The 20,005-nt window shown below is 39.6% G+C and overlaps 1 protein-coding gene across 2 annotated transcripts in view; it reads left to right on the top strand.

The window, feature by feature from the left end:
• Window positions 1-16,903, top strand: part of fhod3a (formin homology 2 domain containing 3a) — a 59,620-nt gene extending 42,717 nt beyond the window's left edge. For both annotated transcript variants that reach the window (XM_047820114.1, XM_047820115.1), the window contains 12 exons: window positions 2,546-2,851; window positions 3,221-3,996; window positions 6,779-6,937; window positions 7,028-7,210; window positions 7,386-7,505; window positions 7,723-7,884; window positions 9,906-10,096; window positions 10,389-10,593; window positions 13,886-13,909; window positions 14,380-14,581; window positions 15,147-15,299; window positions 16,358-16,903. In XM_047820114.1, the coding sequence (XP_047676070.1) occupies window positions 2,546-2,851; window positions 3,221-3,996; window positions 6,779-6,937; window positions 7,028-7,210; window positions 7,386-7,505; window positions 7,723-7,884; window positions 9,906-10,096; window positions 10,389-10,593; window positions 13,886-13,909; window positions 14,380-14,581; window positions 15,147-15,299; window positions 16,358-16,437 (2,561 nt within the window). In that variant the 3' untranslated portion in view covers window positions 16,438-16,903. The remainder of the gene's footprint in view (window positions 1-2,545; window positions 2,852-3,220; window positions 3,997-6,778; window positions 6,938-7,027; window positions 7,211-7,385; window positions 7,506-7,722; window positions 7,885-9,905; window positions 10,097-10,388; window positions 10,594-13,885; window positions 13,910-14,379; window positions 14,582-15,146; window positions 15,300-16,357) is intronic.
• The last annotated feature ends 3,102 nt before the right edge of the window (window positions 16,904-20,005 follow it).

A 20,005-nucleotide genomic window follows, 5' to 3' on the forward strand; every position in this document is an offset into this window, starting at 1 on the left:
AGTAATGATTTACAACACAGATTCTGAAAATGTTTTTAAATTTGAATAGAATGGAAACTAAAAGGTTTTCAAATCACGTGAGGCGATATTTTATTCACAAGAGAACATAGATAAATGTCTGTGTGTAAGGGACAAGGCCAAAGACCTTTACTGGATGTCTGTGGTCTTCGGGCCCTCAGATGAATCACTCATCGGATGATGATTGTGCCAGTGACATCACTAAATAGACCCAGGAACACTTACAGAAACCCTGCAGTGAACACAACCCGCCTTCCATCTGCACCTAAAGCTGTAACATGCACAGAGGAAGCCATATGTGAACACGGCCCAGAAGCGCCGTAGTGTTCTATGGTCAGATGAGTCCAGATTTAACATTCTTTTATTATTATCCGTTATTTTGATGAAGACCAAGATGGCAGCATGAGCGCATCACAACGCTCAGCGTCTCTCCGGATTTCTCAGTTTTGCAGTACTCTTTCTGCTCATTTCAAGCTTGTTATGAACAAACTTCATGCATCCATTAGTGAACAACAGTCTGCTCACTTGGAGGCTGCCTATATAGTTGCTAAACCTGTCGCAGGCATCAAGTTAGAAATGAGCTCATTTAGTGGATACAAGTTTTTATGTTATTTATGTTCATGTTTATGTCTTTTTCAATTCAATTCTAGTTTATTTGTATAGCGCTTATTACAACTGACATTGTCTCAAAGCAGCTTTACAGAACATACACACAGAACAAACGGTTATTATAAAGAATAATATAAAGATTAATATCATACAGAATACAAGATTAATATTAGATATATATAAATGTGTATGTATTTATCCCCAATGAACAAGTCTGAGGTGACTCAGGTGACTGTGGGGAGGAAAAACTCCCTTAGATGGTAAAGGAAGGAGTTTCTGTGCTATGATGGGGCCTGAAACCTGACTGAAACTCTTCAGAGATGTTGTTCTCCTGTAAGAAGGAGCTCAGTGAACAGACACAAACTTTTCTAGTATTTTAGACATAAACAGAAGGTGTGAGATAGGTCTGTAATTTGATAGTTCATTAGGATCTAAATTAGGTTTCTTAATGAGGGGCTTAATGACTGTTAACTTGAAGGATTTAGGGACGTAACCTAAAGATAACGAGGAGTTAATGATATTAAGAAGAGACTCAGCAGCTTTATATAACACTTCTGTCAGTAGTTTAGTGTGAATGAGGTCTAGTGAACATGATGTAGCTGTAGTAATAAGTTTATCTAACTCTTCCTGTCCTGTACATATAAAGCTGTGTAGTTGTGAGTGTAGAGCTTTATGTGAGACTGAGTCACAAGCTGCTCTCACATGTAGAACATCACCTACTGTGTTCCTGATGCTTTTAATTTTATTAGTGAAGAATCTCATAAAGTCCTCACTACTGAACTGTGAGTACTGAACTTTTAGTTTTATTTTATTTAAATTTTAAAAATGTCCCAAACTTTTTGGAATTTGGGTTCAATAATCCCACTCTCAGTATTTATAATGATTTATAATCTCACTCTCAGTATTTATAATGATTTATAATCTCACTCTCAGTGTTTATAATGATTTATAATCTCACTCTCAGTGTTTATAATGATTTATAATCCCAAGCTCAGTGTTTATAATGATTTATAATCCCACTCTCAGTATTTATAATGATTTATAATCTCACTCTCAGTGTTTATAATGATTTATAATCCCAAGCTCAGTGTTTATAATGATTTATAATCCCACTCAGTGTTTATAATGATTTATAATCCCACTCTCTGTGTTTATAATGATTTATAATCCAACTCTCAGTGTTTATAATGATTTATAATCCCACTCTCAGTGTTTATAATGATTTATAATCCCACTCTCAGTGTTTATAATGATTTATAATCCCACTCTCAGTATTTATAATGATTTATAATCCCACTCTCAGTGTTTATAATGATTTATAATCCCACTCTCAGTGTTTATAATGATTTATAATCCCAAGCTCAGTGTTTATAATGATTTATAATCCCACTCAATGTTTATAATGATTTATAATCCCACTCTCTGTGTTTATAATGATTTATAATCCCACTCTCAGTGTTTATAATGATTTATAATCCCACTCTCAGTGTTTTTAATGATTTATAATCCCAAGCTCAGTGTTTATAATGATTTATAATCCCACTCTCTGTGTTTATAATGATTTATAATCCAACTCTCAGTGTTTATAATGATTTATAATCCCACTCTCAGTGTTTATAATAATTTATAATTTTCTTGTGTCACCCAGATGAGAATGAGGTTCTCTTTTCATCCTGGTTTTCCTCAAGGTTTCTTTTTCATATAATTTCAGGGATCTTCTCCATATCACTGCCATCTCTGCCACACAAATTAGGGGTCAATTTAAATTCAATTAAAATTTACATCCAGACTCCTGTAAAGCTGATTTGTGACAGTGTCCATTGAATTGATCATCGTCAAACATAACATTTCACCTGTGAAGGTTTTTTGCACCAATATACAACCAAACACTTTCCTGTTCTCTTTGGCTTTTCTTCAGACAACGAGTTCGTATCAGATGAGTCTCTCACCATCTCAGAACCTGAACAAAACAAACCGGAAGGGGAACAAGAGGAGATTAGTGTTGATGAGGTAATGGAAGAGGCAGCAGCAGAGGTAGAGGAGTCTGTAGAGGAAGAGGACAGGACTGACACAGAAGTGGAAGAAACCAATATTCAGGATGCAGAAGTGGAAGACAGTGGAATCTTGAGCGATAAAGAACGACAGAATGAAGAAGTGAACGAGAAGGATAATTGCTCAGCATCTAGTATCTCATCATCTAGCAGCACTCTTGAGAGAGAGACAGGTAAGGGAGAAAAGATAAGTGGTATTCAGATAAAACCGGTAAATGGAGAAAGACAGATGAGGGAGGTTAGATAGTGGAGGAGGGGAGGGATTTGGGAATAAGGAATAAAAAACAAAGAGAAACAAAGATACAAGTGATGGAAGAAAAACATGGAGAAGATGGAAGATAAACGTGTAATTAACTAAGATTTACTTGTGTTTGATGCAAAAGTTATAAAATATTTCTTAATAATGCACTATGCAAAAAATATAATTCAATTCTTATTAAGTAATTTAAATATTATATAGGTAACATCCTTGTGTAACATTATTATTATTATTATTATTATTATTATTATTATTATTATTATTATTATTATTATTATTGCAGGTCTTACCAGTGAGCAATGTAGAGACATCCTAAACAGCAAATTCTTTATGATAGACATGCTCTACTCACAGAGCATGAAACCTGGTGAGGAAGAGGAGGAGGCAGACCTTGAAAAGGAAGCTGGTACAGAAGAAAATGACAGTGTGGAGTCCCTTGTGGTGGGCAGGTCTAATGTAAGTGAGGAAAACAGCAGTGAGAAGAAGCTCGAGTGTGGAACAGTACGAGCTTTTGCTGAACGCTTTGGAGACGTTGTCAAAGGCCTGAGCTCTCCACCAGTTGAGTTGCAGGAAGAAAAGAAGCCCCTCCTCCCTCTAGCACCACTTCAAACGCCCAAAAGAGAATCTGACCAAATGTGGGAGAATCTAATGACAGAGCCTCATGAGCTACGCATCAGAGACATTGACTTTACAGATTTGGTTGATGATGATGATCAGGACATCCTTTATTCAGGAGATATAATTGGGTCAGAAGGTCTGGCTCCACCCCCTCCTCCCCCTCCTCCATGTCCCTTCAACATGACCCCTCCCCCACCGCCCCCTGCCCCTGGAGCATGGCCAGCCCCACCTCCACCCCCTCAGCCAGAAGTCCCTCTCTTCCAGAAGAAGAAGAAGACAATCCGTCTGTTCTGGAGTGAGGTGAGGCCGGATGAGTGGAGGTTTCTGGGTCTAAGACGTGGACACTTGTCTTTATGGTCAAAACTGGAAGCAGTCAAACTGGACATAAGTAAACTGGAGAACTTGTTTGAGAGCAAATCCAAAGAATTGAATGTAACTAAGGTAAGAATTCTGTAATTTGGTTTATGTTCTGTAACTTTTTATTTATGGAGACTATTTGTGTGGGAATTCCAGAGGTGATGGTGACAAGGAAGTACCTGGGAAAATAATCTGTTTATTTTTATGTGCATAAAGACATCCTGTTCAGACATTGTGAAAAGAAGATGAAAACAGTTTGTGCAGTCATAAAGCAGCATAGTGGGGGTGTTTGTACATCTATTCATTTGTAGGCCATTTCATTATGATACCGTTGTTCCAGCCACAAAAACTGATGACAACATTGGAGCTGTACAGGGGAGGGATGAGAACACAGCCCTGTCTGGTTCCAGTGTGAGGAGATGTTGTTGCCACTTATGACCACCTGGCATCTGCCTGACAGGAAGCTCAGGATCTAGCTGCACAGGAAGCTGTTTCTTTTCTGAAGTTTACAACAATGTCTGTCATGAAAAGGGGGTGTCTTCAGGGATAGAATCTAGACCCAGAGGCTGGGATAACATGAAAAGGGTTTTATTAAGAAAACAAAAAGACTGGGAAAACAGAAAACTGTGGGGACAACAAGACAACAGGAAAACAGAAAGCAGGAGACACAACAACACACAAAACCCATGTACAAGAACATGTGTACAAGAACATGGCACCAGACAAACCTTCCAGAATGTCCCCCTTGTGTCTAGGCAGGGAATAGTCCAAGCCATTCCTGACATTGTTTTTAGTTTTGACGATTTTTAGAGACAGGTTGTTGGCTTTACACCATGCTATTAGCTGTTGGACCTCCTCTCTGTACGCTGGCTTGCTGTTCTTGCTGATGAGACCCACCAGGGTCATGTCATCAGCCAACTTGTTGATGTGATTTGAGCTGTGTATTGCAAAACATTCATGGGTCAGCAAAGTAAACAGCAAAGGACTGATCATGCAGCCTTGAGGGACCTCGTTGTGGTGTTGCTGGATGATCATGATCCAGACAGACTGAGGTCTCCCAGTCAGGAAGTCCAGGATCCAGTTGCAGAGGTGGGTGTTCAACTGGGTGTCACTGCTGTCATGGAAGTGGCTGTGGATTGTCTGGCACTTTGCCTCTCTGATGGCTCGGGACAGTTGGGCCCTTGCCGTCATTTGGGCCACCTTGTCACCTGCTCTTAAGGCAGAGTCTCTAAACTTCAGCAGTGGGTTTAATGTCGTCCAAGACTTCTGGTTGGAGTGGATAGTGACGGTCATCAATTCACTTGTCCATGTATCTGGTTGATACAAGTTGATAAAATAATCATTGGTTTCAGCTTCCCTGTGCCAGGCTGTGCACTTAACACAGTCCTAAAGAGCAGAGGTGGCTCCTGCTGGCCAGGTTTTCACCTGTTTCAGAACCAGTTTAAACCGTCTGATGAGTGGTTAGTATGCTGGAATTAGCATAATAGAGATGTGATCTAAGTAGCTGAAGTGTGGGTGGGGCTTTGTGTGTTATGCGCTGGGAATGTTTGGGAAAGTTTACCCCTCTTGTTGCAAAGACCACATACTGATGGAATTGCATGGTTGAAATCTCAGGTGATAATAAATAGTTGTTTTAATTTTTATTTTTCGATGAATATTTTTGAAAAATCAACGAAGCACTGAGGCCGCGAACCTTGAACAGGGATTACTGTATAAAGATTTTAGAGATGATGTCCATCACAGATGACCACAAACTCTACAGCAGCTGGAAACCTATATCAGGGGAAAATGGGACCAAATTCCAACACCAAAACTCATGACCTCAATGACCAGATGTCTTCAAACTGTTCTGTAAAGAAGAGGAGATGCTACACCATGTAAACATGACCCAGTCCCAATTATACTGAGACCTGCAGCAGGCATTGAATTAGAAATGAGCTCATTTAGTGAATAAAAGTGCACGTTTTCTCAATTTAAACTTGTTATTTATGTTCTATTGTGAATAAAATATTGGCTCAAGTGATTTGAAAGTCTTTTCGTTTTCATTTTTTTTTAAATTTTAAAAATCTCCAAACCTTTTCAGAATTCTGTTGTGAAGCTATATACAGTATGGCTGAGATGACAATAACATCTTGACTTGACTCGACATAACTGTCCCCTTAACACCAACAACATTTAGCCTTTCAATTAGAAAAGTGAATCAATGGTGTCAGAAGCTGCACTAAGTAACGCCACCGGGGAATGTTGATGTTTGATGGAGATTGTTGCTGAATGTTGGTTTTTAATCAAGAATATCCAAAAATATTGGACAATGTTGGTGTTTGGTTCTGAATTCAGTTAAGAATGTTACCTTTTGAGAATTTATTGACCTAAACATTTATGATAACCATTTAAGAACTTCCTCTCTGTTGATTTATTTTCTTTTATGAAGACTATTGCTTCATGTTGGATTTTGAATATTTTGGAATTTGGACATTGGAGAATGTTGGTGTCTGACGTGTAGTACTGATGTAGTAGTATAATGCTTGTGTTTTAATTCTGTGTATTTTGGTATTAGAGTGTGTGTGCTTGATTGAGTATGGTGTTAAAATTGTAAGTTAGAAATGATGCTGTTTGTATATATTTCATTCATCTTCTACCGCTTATCCGAACTTCTCGGGTCACGGGGAGCCTGTGCCTATCTCAGGCGTCATCGGGCATCGAGGCAGGATACACCCTGGACGGAGTGCCAACCCATCACAGGGCACACACACTCTTTTGTATATGTTTGAATCATGCATTTCTTCCTGTTTAATGGTGCTTATTAGAGATTGTTTTGTTGAAATATATCTATGTGACGTTCACAGATGTATGTTGTGTTTGTTAGAAAACAGCGGTGGAGGGTAAAAGGCAAGAGATAATTGTCCTGGATTCCAAACGCAGTAATGCTATTAACATCGGGCTCACTGTGCTCCCTCCACCACGAACCATCAAATCTGCAATACTCAATTTTGACGAATATGCACTCAACAAGGAGGGCATTGAGGTGAAGAGACGTTATGTTTACAGTATTACGGTGAATTATTCACTCTGTAGAGTATACATACAATCAGTGCTCTTTGTGTCACTTATGTAGAAGCTACTGATGATGGTTCCAACTGAAGAGGAGAAGCAGAGAATTCAGGAAGCACAAATGATGAGTCCTGATGTTCCTCTGGGCAGTGCCGAGTCCTTCCTTTTAACTCTTTCTTCCATCAGTGAACTCTGTGCTCGCCTCCACCTCTGGGCCTTCAAAATGGACTATGAAACGATTGAGAAGGTATTTATGTGTGTATTTGTGTGTGGTGGTGTTGTGGGGGCTGGGATCGGATTTTGTGTGTGTGTTTGGTGGATTTAGAGTTTGGCTGTTTCTTCATAGGTATTGCTGATGATCCCTGCTTAAATAATTCTGTTTCAGTTTAAAAGTGCTTAGTTGTGGTGTTTCCTTATGGCAGGAAGTGGCAGAACCTTTACAGGACCTGAAGGAGGGCATGGAGCAGCTGGAGAAAAATAAAACATTCCGCTTTATACTCTCGGCCGTGCTTGGTATTGGCAACTTCCTCAATGGATCTAGTGTGAGTAAAGTATTTATTTCATTTAGTAATGTTAACAGAATTAATATTGTTTAACAAAACAAATTAGTTTTGGGTATCCGGTGATTCCAGAGTTGTTCAAATGGTTTCATAATTAATATTGAATTCTTTTTAAATCCAATGTCAAAACTCATGACAATTCTTCAGATACCTCATGTTGCTTACTTGAATTTCGGAATTTGTGTATGTTTGTGTGTAGGCTAAAGGTTTTGAGCTGAGTTACCTGGAGAAGGTTCCAGAAGTGAAGGACACACTTCATAAACAATCTCTGCTTCACCATGTCTGTTCTGCAGTAGTGGAAAACTTCACAGATAGCACAGACCTATACTCAGAAATCGGTGCAATTACACGCTCTGCTAAGGTACACACACATACAAATACACCAGCTTATTCAGTTCAATCCCTTGTCATCAGATAAATCATCAATAAGTGTTCCAGAATTTCTCAGATGTCTGTTCTTATTTGACAGAAGTGGACAGTAATATGGTGCTCTGCTGTTGTGCTCACTATAATCGTGCAGAGTTGATATCTGAGTTACTAAAGCCTTTCTGTCAGCTTGAACCTATCTTGAATTTCTCATCAATAAGGATTTTTTTTCTCATCAATAAGGATTTTCTGTCTGCAAAACTGCTGCTGGATGTTTTTTGTTATTGCACCATTCTATATAAGCTGTAAAAACTGTTGTGCATGAACATCTTCCATGAGATCAGCAGTTCCGATATGGCGGCACGGCAGTAGCACACAGCGGCCACTCCAGATTCAACATGGTGCTGTTTACGTTTTTTTACGGTTTTCTTTATGGTTTTTAGCCCGACTATTTCCAGTACATGGACACCAGAGACAGCGGTGTTCATGTATACAACCGTCAGAAACGAATAAAGTACAGATATCATGCAACAACCAACCTGCACGATGATGTGCTCTATAGGCTTCGTGACCTCGGCTTGCTGCGGAGAGACGAGGCCTCCAGTCCTCGGCGTCACCTGATACCAGAGACCAGGAGAGGGGACACCGAAAGGCTAAAAACAAACCCTAGTCGGCCGGCTTTACCATCCATTCTACTCTCTAATGTTTGCTCCCTGGACAATAAACTCTACTACATCAGACTTGAGTGCACTACACGGTGAGAGTTTAGAAACTGCTGCGTCTTTGTCTTCATGGAGACGTACTGTAGATCAGTGACAGAGTTCCGGACGCCGCCATTCAGCTAGATGGGCTCACCTTATATAGAGCCGACAGAAACACAGAACGGTGTAAGAACTCTGTTTCTAGTTACTGCTCATCATCAGTAGAGTTTGTGACTGTTAGATGTAGGCCATTTTATTTACCACAGGAATTCACTACGGTTTTCAGTGTCGGAGTTGACATTCCTCCCCAGCGCTAATGCTAAAGAGGAGCTATCTGAGCTCTATGGGGCTATTAGTGATCTGCAGAATGTTCACCCCGAAGGACTGTTTATCATTGCTGGAGATTTTACTCATGCAACTCTCAAGTCAGTGCTTCCTAAATTCCATCAGTATGTGGACTTAACAACAAGAGGGGAAAACATGCTGGATCATGTCTACACAAACATTCCCAGCTTTTTCTATGCAGGGCTAACCTGCAGAATGCTGCTGGACCACGCAACATTCCTGGCAGGGTGTTCAGGGAATGTGCAGAACAAGTCTACGGTGTCCTGCCTCAAAGACTATCATCCCGTCACACTCGCACCCATCGTTATAAAGTGCTTCGAGAAGCTCATCATAAGGCACATCAAGACCCAGTTACCCCCCTCACTGGACCCTCTACAGTTCGCGTATCGTCCAAACCGCTCCATGGATGATGCCATTGCCACAGCCTTTCATTTAGCCCTCACCCACCTGGACAATAAGGACACTTATGTATGAATGCTGTACATAGACTTTGGTTCAGCATTCAACACAATCATCCCTCAGCACCTGATTGGGAAGCTGAGCTGCTGGGACTGAACACCTCCATCTGCACCTGTATCCTGGACTTCCTGCCTTTTTTGCTCTTTGCACATACTGTCTAATATTTCAGTCGTTTGCTGGTTTGAACAATTCTTTACACTATCTCAGGGACCTGCTGCTACAACACTGTGTTCATTATAGTATTACTGCACGCAATATTGTGGAACATACAGTCATTTTTGTCTGCACTGTCTTTTGTCCCACACTGTCTTTCTGTCTTGTTTGTCTTGCCCTGCACTGTCTTTTGTCCCTTTGGCAGAGCAGCTTACATACATGTTAGTAGAAAACAATTGACTTTCCCATATTTTGCGGATGGCTGGGTCATTTTGGGAAATTCATACTTGCTAGCTCACTGTAAGGCAAGCTCTTTTGTGTTGACCAGGGTATTGAGAAGAGTTACATGTTTCTCCAGGTAGACTTTGACTTGCTGCAAGAGAATCTGGCACAATTAGAACACCGTTGTAAAGCATCTTGGGAAAATTTAAAGCTGATTGCCAAACATGAGATGAAACCAGCACTCAAGCAGAAGTTGACTGACTTCCTGCAGGATTGTGCAAAGAGGATTATCATATTGAAAACTGTACATCGTCGCATTACCAACCGGTAAAACACACACACACACACACACACACACACACACACACACACACACACACACACACACACACACACACACATACTATGTGCTCTTTGATCATGACGGGTTTGAAACATGCTCATGTGTCACATTCTGAGCATAATAACATATTAGTTAATTTTCTTTTTTTTTTCTCAGAATGAATTCACACCATCAGTGCACATAGAATTTTAATGGTTTCTATGAAGTTCCTAATTATGTCCAAAAGGAAACATCCAACTATTTGCATTTTACTCTATTATTTGTAAATTGCTACAGGTTCCATGTCTTCTTGCTATTTCTGGGACATCCAGTATCTGGAATTCGTGACATCAGCATTAATCGGTTCTGCAAAATTGTTAGTGAATTTGCACTGGAGTACCGAACTACACGAGAGAGAATACTCCAGCAGAAACAGAAACGAGCCGACCATCGTGAAAGGAACAGAACTCGTGGCAAGATGATCATGGATATCCATGCTACAGTGAGTCACTACAATATGACTGCATTTTTATTTTGTAATAAATATAATTAAATAAAAAATGAAAAAGTTAAATATTTTATGTAATATAGAGTAATTGACTGAAACTTGTAAGGAAGCATTGGATAAAGGTTATGTACTTTTTTTATGAGCCAAAGGTGGTGTGTTTTTGTCCTCAGCAATTCGCTAATCCTTTGTTTTACATGGACTGTGGACTCAAGTCATATGACATGGACTTGAAGCATACATTCTATGATTTTTGTCTTGACATAATTAAAAGGAGTTATGACTCAACCAATGACTTCAGTTGGAACCTTTGATTCAGAAAGATATGAAAATTTGTCAGATAAAAGTGAAAAACCTTTGGGGGAATCCAGCACATTTCACCCAACAATTAATTTTCAGAAAAACAGTATAAATCTTCATTTACAAGGTCAGCATTCAGACAGCCATCAGGACCACACAATCCACACAATAAAATTGTGTTATTTGCAACATCCAGATCCTGAGGTACTAGAATGTCAGATGTAAAAGCAACAACCTCAAATTGTTCAGTTTCACAAAGCAAATCCCAAAGCAGAGCTAATCTTACCTGGGATAGAAGGGTACACTTGGTGGAAATCCTGATCTCATGTGAACTTGGACTAAAATATAAATTAAAAAGTGATGAACCACACCGGGTTACATATGTAACCCATTTCCCTGAGAAGGGAACAAGACACAGCGACACGTGACAAAGGTAATATGTATCCATAAAATGGCATATAAGTCACATTACTCCAACTTCTATTTGTCTGAAGGAAGTGTGAGAGGACACTTGGGGTGTGGGAAGCAATCAGCGTCTCGTTCCTTTTCCTAGGGAACTAGGTTACATACAGAAAAGCCTCCACTTCAAATCATACAACTTCCTAGTGGAGGGAACCCTAGCATTCAATAGAGTCTCCACGACCTCAGATGAGAGACCTGACTCTAGGAACTGGTCCCACTCGGGGGCAAGACCCAGAGCTTCCAAATCTTGGGGTGCTGGTTTAGGATTGCCCCTTGCGCCTGAGAGAGGAGATCTTACCTGACAGGGGTCTCCAATGGAGTGCTGTCTATGAGGGAGTCAAGGTCCACTCCCCAGCCTGAAAGTAAGGCATCTGTGGGAAGAATTGTGCTATGATGACATGCCCTTAAAGATGGACCCAAGGTCAGGATGTGGGGTCTTTTCCTCATAAAAAGGGTATAAATCTCATGGTGCATAATCCTTATGAACCTGTGGGGATGGCTGGTGTGATGAAAGCCTGCACCCCTGAACCACATCTGAAATGGCCAAGCACTCTCTGAGTCTCCAAAACTTGAAACCACTCAAGTGAAAGTGAGACATACATGCATCGTGGTGGAATCCTATACTAATCCCCTTAAAGGTGATTCTCCGAGAAGAAGAAAACACACACCTCTCTAGGTTCAACCTGAGGACTAGAGACCTCATAAGGGCAAGCACAGTATCGCAATGACTGGCCAACATAGCCTTCTACTGGGCCAGAATGAGTCAGCTGTCCAGGTAATTCAGTACACCCTGGAGATGCAGTGGTGCCAGGGCCACATCCATGCACTATGTGAGTGGTGATAGGGCTAGACCAAATGGAAGTACACAATGTCCTCGGACCTGAGCTGCAATGCAATAAGCTTCAGCACAATATCCTTGTCACCCTGAAAGGGTGATGGTGCTGACCCAGGGTATAGACCTATGCCAGAAAAATCAGTGGGGGCAGACCCCAATGACCCCTGAAATGCGAAAGGCGGCAGGACATAGTGGAAGCTGTCCTGGGGAGGACATACCTAGAAACCCTAGCCCTCTAGCATCAGGATTTCTTCTTAGCCCGCCTGGCTGAGATGACAGACCTAAGCTATTCTCTCGCTTGACAGTCTGGCCCTAGCAGCTTCAAAGAAAAAATATTCTAAATTCAAAGCTGACTGGCAATCACGTCCTTAGGCAAAATTAGGGCATCCAGAAGAAAGGACCTATCTCTGTCCTTGATACCTGTTAAATTAAGACACAAGTTCACAGACACTAAACAGCCCATGGCATGGGCCTTCTGCGTGGTGGCACGGAGTACAAAATCTGTGGCTTTGCAGAGCTCTGTCACAACCAGGAAAGGAAGGAGACAGACCCGTACACTAGCAGATCTACAAGCCCCTCCTTGCCTACATTCAGCTTCTCAGAGCCCGACAAGGACAGCAACATACTCTCTTCCGGGTCGGGAAAAAATTGCCATGTGAGCTCTCAAATCTGAAATGGAGAGATCGGAGTCGGGGAGAGGGCAAGAAAAAGGAAGGACTTGTCTCTTCTTCTGCTTCTGCCAACTCAACCTGCAAACCCAATGATCGATGCTGCCATGCCAACTCAGTGGATGCTGGAACTGAACCACAAGGCACAGACACTTAGCTAGAAAATAGCCAAGTGGGAGTTTACACAGAGGAAACCTCTCACAATGCATGCATCCCTTGAGGTCCGACCAGGCATGCTCCTCTCCCAAACAAACAACGCTAAGAGAGTGTGTGTCATCGTCTGTATTATAGCTGTGGCACAGCTGCACACACCTCTTAAAATGCTAGCTCGCCAACATGTCTTTTTTCCCCTATTGCTTTTAAAATATTTTTTATTCCCTTCGTCATGTGTCTTATCGGAGCCATTAAATTGGTGTGTGCACACAGAGCTTGAACACAACTTTCTCAAAGAAGCGTTCCCATAGCTTCAGCGTTGACACGGCGTCGAGCGCCTTTGAAAGGGTACACTAATACCCTTTTTTTTTGTCCTTAAATTTGGTTCACAAATGCCCCTTTACCACCGACACCGGCAGTTTGAGTGCAGGTTCGGTGGAAAGGCAAACCGGTTCTTAGAAGGTTCTCCAGTGGAACCAACTTTGAACCAACACCAGCACTAGATCTGAACCAGCACCCGGTTCTTTCTGGTGGAAAAGAGGCAAAAGACCCAAAATCTAAAGTTACTAACTTGAATGCCAATATTTAAAATTTTATAAATTGTAGTTAGGAATAAAATACCAGTAAAACACAAAGTAATAAAGTCATATACTGTATATAACTAGAGGAAAACTACAGAGAGAAAGTAAGTGAGGGAAATATTATATATTTGAAACAAATATACATGTAAAAAAACAACAATATATTAAAACATAAAACACATGACATCATCTGTGGGTGTTTTGGCCTGTAATGTTGTGAATATTTAGAATACATCAGTTTCATTTCATGATGCAGTTTTTGTTTTCTGCCCCTCTCATTTACTCTGTAGACTGATGATGAAGAAGAGAATGGGGTATGACTCTGTTTGTGTCTTTCACTGTTCGTCTGTTCGTCTGTGCAGTGTAATTAGCAACCATGCTATGTGTTAGAATTCCATTACTGCTAATGATAACTGGTACATTAAGAGTGACACAGAAGTGCTTTAATGTCACATGAGATTTACATATATATATATATATATATATATATATAGAGAGAGAGAGAGAGAGAGAGAGAGAGAGAGAGAGAGAGCATGTAACTTTTGTCTGTTTGGTTTATGATGGATATACTAATTATAATCTGATTGGATTTAATTATTATAATTTACATATATGCATATTTTAAGACAGATCCCTATCTAAATCCCACATTCTACTCACATGCTTCTAATTATTGTAAAATATGCTTAAAATAATTACAGTTTAAAACATCACACCTTGATCTTACTGGATTATTGCTGGTCATTTATCTGTGTTTGGGTTGGTATTATATTTTTTTATACAGGTGAATAAGAGAGTCGGTAGCAGCTGCAGTAGTAATGTCCCTACTTTAAGAAAAAATGAAGTGCAGGGACTGAACCATGAGGAAGATGCAGCAGAGCATGAAAGTATGACAGCAATAATAAAGAGAAGCCAGCAGGGTAGCAGGACTGAGATGTGTGGAGTACCAGGACTACGCACAAGGACAAGAACAAGACCCAGTAGAAGTAAGAAACAAATACCTACAGAGGACATACAGTAGTGACAAAATGTGTATACATTAGTTATTATAATAAGTAGTAACACTTTCTGAAAGTACATATGCAAACAGGGGAAAGAAAGTCCTTAGGTACAGACAGCACAGGTGAGGCTCAGATGGTGCAGGTTCTATTACAGGGGATGTGGTAGTCTAGTGGTGAAGGTGTTGGACTACTGATCCAAAGGTTGAAAGGCTGCCACTGCTGGGCCCCTCAGCAAGGCCCTTAACCCTCTACTATATAAAAATTTGATAAAATGTAAGTCACTCTGGATAAGGACATCTGCCAAATGCCATAAAATGTAAAAATGTACAGGTGAGGTAAGATTCTAAGGTACGGACATTATAGGATAGGCACGATTCTGAGGTACAGTTGGTACAGGTGTGGCAAGATACTGAGTTATAGATGGTACAGTTGATTCCAAGGTCCTAATGGTACAAGTTCTAATGTACAGGTGGGACATTTATGGAGATCATAAAGAAATTATATTCCTTTTTAGATTTTGACATACCAGTGAAATATTTGTTACATCCAGGTCGTACTGCATTAGTAGCAGCAAATGAAGATGGCATGACTGATGATCCAGCTGATGAGATCATGGAACGAATAGTCCGATCAGCTACACAAAATTCACAAGATCGTACCCAACTGCGTGAACGGAGACGCTCGCGTGCAAACCGTAAATCAGGTAATTTACGTACCATCCAACCACAGTTTATATACTGTAATATGTCAGTATGAGCCAAATGAGAGTCCTTCTATATCAGGGGTATTCAATTAAAATTCAGAGGTCCAGTTACTAAAATTTCCTCCCAGCAAATGTCCGAATCTTATATTGTCACATAAAACAGTGCACCTCATGTTAATAAACTCAATAACACACATTTCTATATAATTTAGTGTTAAATTCCGTGTTTTCAGGCTGAACTTGTCTGGCACTTGGATGTAAAACAATCCTGTAGTCGTCTTTCCTCTGTGTCAAGTAACAGACAACAGACACTGAATTTCTTCTGAATAAAATAAATAAAGTACAAACACAGCTTTGTGCAGCCTGAACTTAGGGCCTAGATTTCATGTCAAACATTCAGAATCTTCTGAATAAAATAAAAGTGCTTTTAATCTTTAAGAACAAAATGAAACAGAAGACTTTTGAGCTGCCGCTTTTTTAAACATTAACTACATTAATAACACAGGAACTTTAGGCTAAAGGACATTTCAGGTCAAATAGAACAGGGCAGAATTTACTGAATAACAGAAAAGTGCAGAGCTTTGAGCAGCTCCCTTTTCCCTCTCTCCTTTCCACCTCTCCTTACTCCCTTTCCATCTTCTGTTCCTACTGAGAGACATGGACATGTAACTGTCCTGTCAGCAGGTTGGATCTTAATTGTCCTGCCAGCGTAATTAGGTGCATTACTGCCACCTTCTGCTCTGGAGTATGGAACAGAAACAATCTGTTTTTGGCTTGGCTTTTGATGACGCTCCTGTCGTAATAACTAGATTAACTGTAATAACTAGATTAACTGTAATAACTAGATTAACTGCGTATGGACAAAAGATTTATCTTTTTATTAATATCAAAGAGTTTATATAATCTTATAATATTAGATTATAACAAGGAGATGCTTAATATGATAATATTAGAATTTTAACGGGTCAGGGCAGACCCGTCACTCGGCCCGCCATTTGGTGATGCCCGGTCTATATTATATACTGATCCATCTCTCTTATTCTCTTTTTCTCTCTTAGTGCGAAGGACATTAAAGAGTGATTTAACCCCAGAGGAGGCACAAGCCCTGGGTTTGGAAGACTTTGTGATGCAGGCGTGAAAATGTCACCTATCTTTACACAAATATGTACAATAAACTTTAGTGTTGTTACCATTTAAAAATGGGGGATTCTCTAAGGGTTTGTATTTCTTGGTTTTGTGACTTTTATTGTAATACATTTTTTAGGGTTGCACTGTACCAGGAGCCATTTTCAGTTTAACAGGATTGTGTAGTTTCCTGTAGTATGGATGTAAAATGGTTATACCTGCACCAGTATGTTTTTCAGGGTGTATTAGGTTTAGCACACAAGATGTGTGAGGTTTTTTTTTTTATTTCTAAACACTTTGTTTATTTTTAGTACCATTGTAGAGTTTTCTGCTCCTGACATTTGATTGTACTTCTTCTTTAGTGATGGATTCATCCTGGTCCTGATATTTGCATCTCTGTTTCTTGAAAATCTTGATAAAATCTAATTAACAAATTATAATCGCAGTGTTCCTTCAATAATAAAGCTTTGAATAATATACGTTCTTTTCAGAAACTTTTTTATTAGAGATATTTAATACCTGGACTTTTGTATTTTGTTACAGCCATTTTCTTTATTGTAATTAACACGTGGCCTGAAAACACAAGAATTCAGTATTAAAACTCAGGGAAATTAATGAAATGACCCTTACAATGACAGGGGGTTTGAGTCAAGGGAAAGTTGATGGGGGTGCATTAAAATAAATGTTTTTCACTCCTTAAGCAGTGCCTTTTATTAACAGTGTTTATTCACTGTTTACTTTATCTTGTTTTAAATTTACTGCATAATTCATTAAGAACATTTGACCATGTTTATGTTCTAATTTGTTATAACTTTATAATTTGTTTTATTCGTTTAACTTTGGTTTAATTTATGCTACAAATCCATATTAATATATTTTTAGGTATTATTTAATTTCTTAATTTAATTGACTAATATAGCAACTTATTTCAAATTATTCCAAAAAATACCTTTGTTTCATACAAAGTTTCCAAATGAACTTCTTTAATACTGTCATTAGTGTGTTTGTTAGGGATTCGGGTTGTTAGGGATTTGCTAATTAGGGATGAATCTAAATCTATATTTCAATTTCTTTAAGGCTGTTTTGTGACAGCCATCTACCTATATAAATCAGATTAGGGTAGAAAACATCTTACTCTGGATAACTGCTGCCAGGAATTGGTAATGAGTTATTGGCAATGAGCAGATAATATAGACAAGTGAAAGAAAAAAGTTGATAACCATTATGAACTGTGCACAAGAGGCAATAAACATGCAGCATATTGTCAGGACTTTGGCCATGTGCATCTGTTTACGTTCCTCGTCACATATCTGCCCCGCCTTCGTCTGCTCATCCCTGTCTACACACCTGTTTCCTACTGTGATTACCCTGTGTATTTAACTGTGCCGCGTTGCCTTGTGCAGCGCGGAATCTACTGTTGTTCTGTCCTGTCTTTAGTCCATGTCATGTTTCATGTTTCCTTTGTTATTAAACCCTGTTGATTTGGCTATCCTGCGTTTGGGTCCGCCTCCTTCCCGCATTCATGACAGAAGATTCCGCCGCACCAGGACCCAGCAGGATAGCTGCAGCTTGGACCGGCCGTTTGGGAGTATTTTTTTGTGGACGTCGCTCGGCTCTCTTTGGCTGCGCCGCCGTGTGTTTTGCTCCGCCCACCTGCCTCGCCGTGTCATGTTTTATGTTTCCTCCTGTCTTTAGTCCGTCATATTTCATGTTTCCTTTGTTATTAAACCCTGTTGATTTGGCTATCCTGCGTTTGGGTCCGCGTTCTTCCCATGTTCATGACACATATAAGCCACATGACTTCCAGGACAACATAAGGTTGGTAAAGAGAAGCTAATAAACTAGAACATAAACAACAGTGCTTACAGTGAGGCGTGTGACATGATAACTACTAAAACTATTACAAATACTGAGATAGAGCCGCTCAGTAAAAATGCATTAAGCCTGTTCAGTCTGTTTTAATATATTGTCTTAATGACACAAGCAAGATTACTGGCGATCAGCAGCATGACATCAACTCTACCAAACTGGGTGTACTTGTGGTGTGGGTCTAGTCTGTAAAATGAGTGCAATGACTTTGATTTTAATGTATGCAAATTTATGCATAAGTCATACAAATCAATGCAAAAAATGTTTTGCAACTCTGAAGGTCAAAAAAAGCAGTCTCAGAAATATTGCTAAGATATGATGTCATTATGATGCAGAAACACTAGTTCATGCATTTGTTACCTCTAAGTTGGATACTGGGAGTGTACAGCTTTACTGTCTGGATACTGGGAGTGACTATATATATATATATATATATATATATATATATATATATATATATATATATATATATACGTATATATATATATATATATATACGTATATATATATATATATATATATATATATATATATATATATAGCGAGAGAGAGAGAGAGAGAGAGAGAGAGAGAGAGCAGTTTTAGGTATGATCGTAATCAGACATGACGGCTTTCTGAGATGTAAAGCATCCCACCACTCCACGGTCTGCCCCCTGCTGTAGCCTTTTGATCAAAGTAGGCATGACAGATCATAAAAAATACCTTTTTGTCTGGGAGCCAAAGCAATGAGGATAAGATTGGGGTAATATGTTCATAAAACCTCTGAATATTCCAGTGAGCACTGTTTTGGCCATAATCCAGAAACTGAAAGAACATCATTTCACCATAAACCAGCCACAACCAGGTGCTCCTTACAGATTTCTGACAGAGGTGTGAAAAGAATTATCAGAAGAGTTGACCAAGAGGCCAGGACCACACGTGGAGAGCTTCAGAATAACCTGTAATTAGCAGGTCAGGATATCTGCTTGGACATTCTCTGCCAGAACATTAGGGGGTGTTCCGGCAGTGTGTTTTGTCCCGTGGCTTGTAATACTCACCTGGTAGTAATTGGTTTAATTATTTATTTCCTCCATGTTGTGTTTAGTTGAACCGCATGGTCTGTATGCACGCTTACCACACTGGACTACATTGCTAAAGAAAAAGCATGTTGAAGCTTGTTAAAAGTTTGCTGCAAAAGATTTAGACAAGAGTGTGAAATAGCGAGAGAATATAGTCTGGTCATATGAGACCAAAATTTTACTCTTTGTATGCCATAATACACACCGTGTTTGGAGGTCAAAGTGCACATAACCCTAAAAACACGATATTAGCCGTGAAGTTTGGGGGTGGGAACATCATGGTGTGGGGCTGTTGTTCAGCACCGGCAAACGAGGATGGACATTTCAGCAAGACAATGATCCCTAATACACAGCCAAGGAAAACCTCAATTGGTTTCAGAAAAATTAAGAAAGATATTTACTGAGTGACGTGTTCAATACTTATTTTAGCCGCTGTATCCTCTCAGGGATTTTTCCTTAACAGTCTGCGTTGCCTTTTAGAAATAAATTAATCATTTCTATTTATGTTCTGAATTCATGTATTCCTGTAAAGCTGCTTTGTGACAATGTCTCTTGTTAAAGTGATATACAAACACAATTGAATTGGACTGAAATGCAAAACTGCATGTAGTTTACAGAACATGTAATGTTGTGAGATTGTCCCCAAAAGGTAAT

Source organism: Tachysurus fulvidraco, chromosome 10, assembly GCF_022655615.1.
Source record: "Tachysurus fulvidraco isolate hzauxx_2018 chromosome 10, HZAU_PFXX_2.0, whole genome shotgun sequence".
In the NCBI taxonomy this organism is placed as follows: domain Eukaryota; kingdom Metazoa; phylum Chordata; class Actinopteri; order Siluriformes; family Bagridae; genus Tachysurus; species Tachysurus fulvidraco.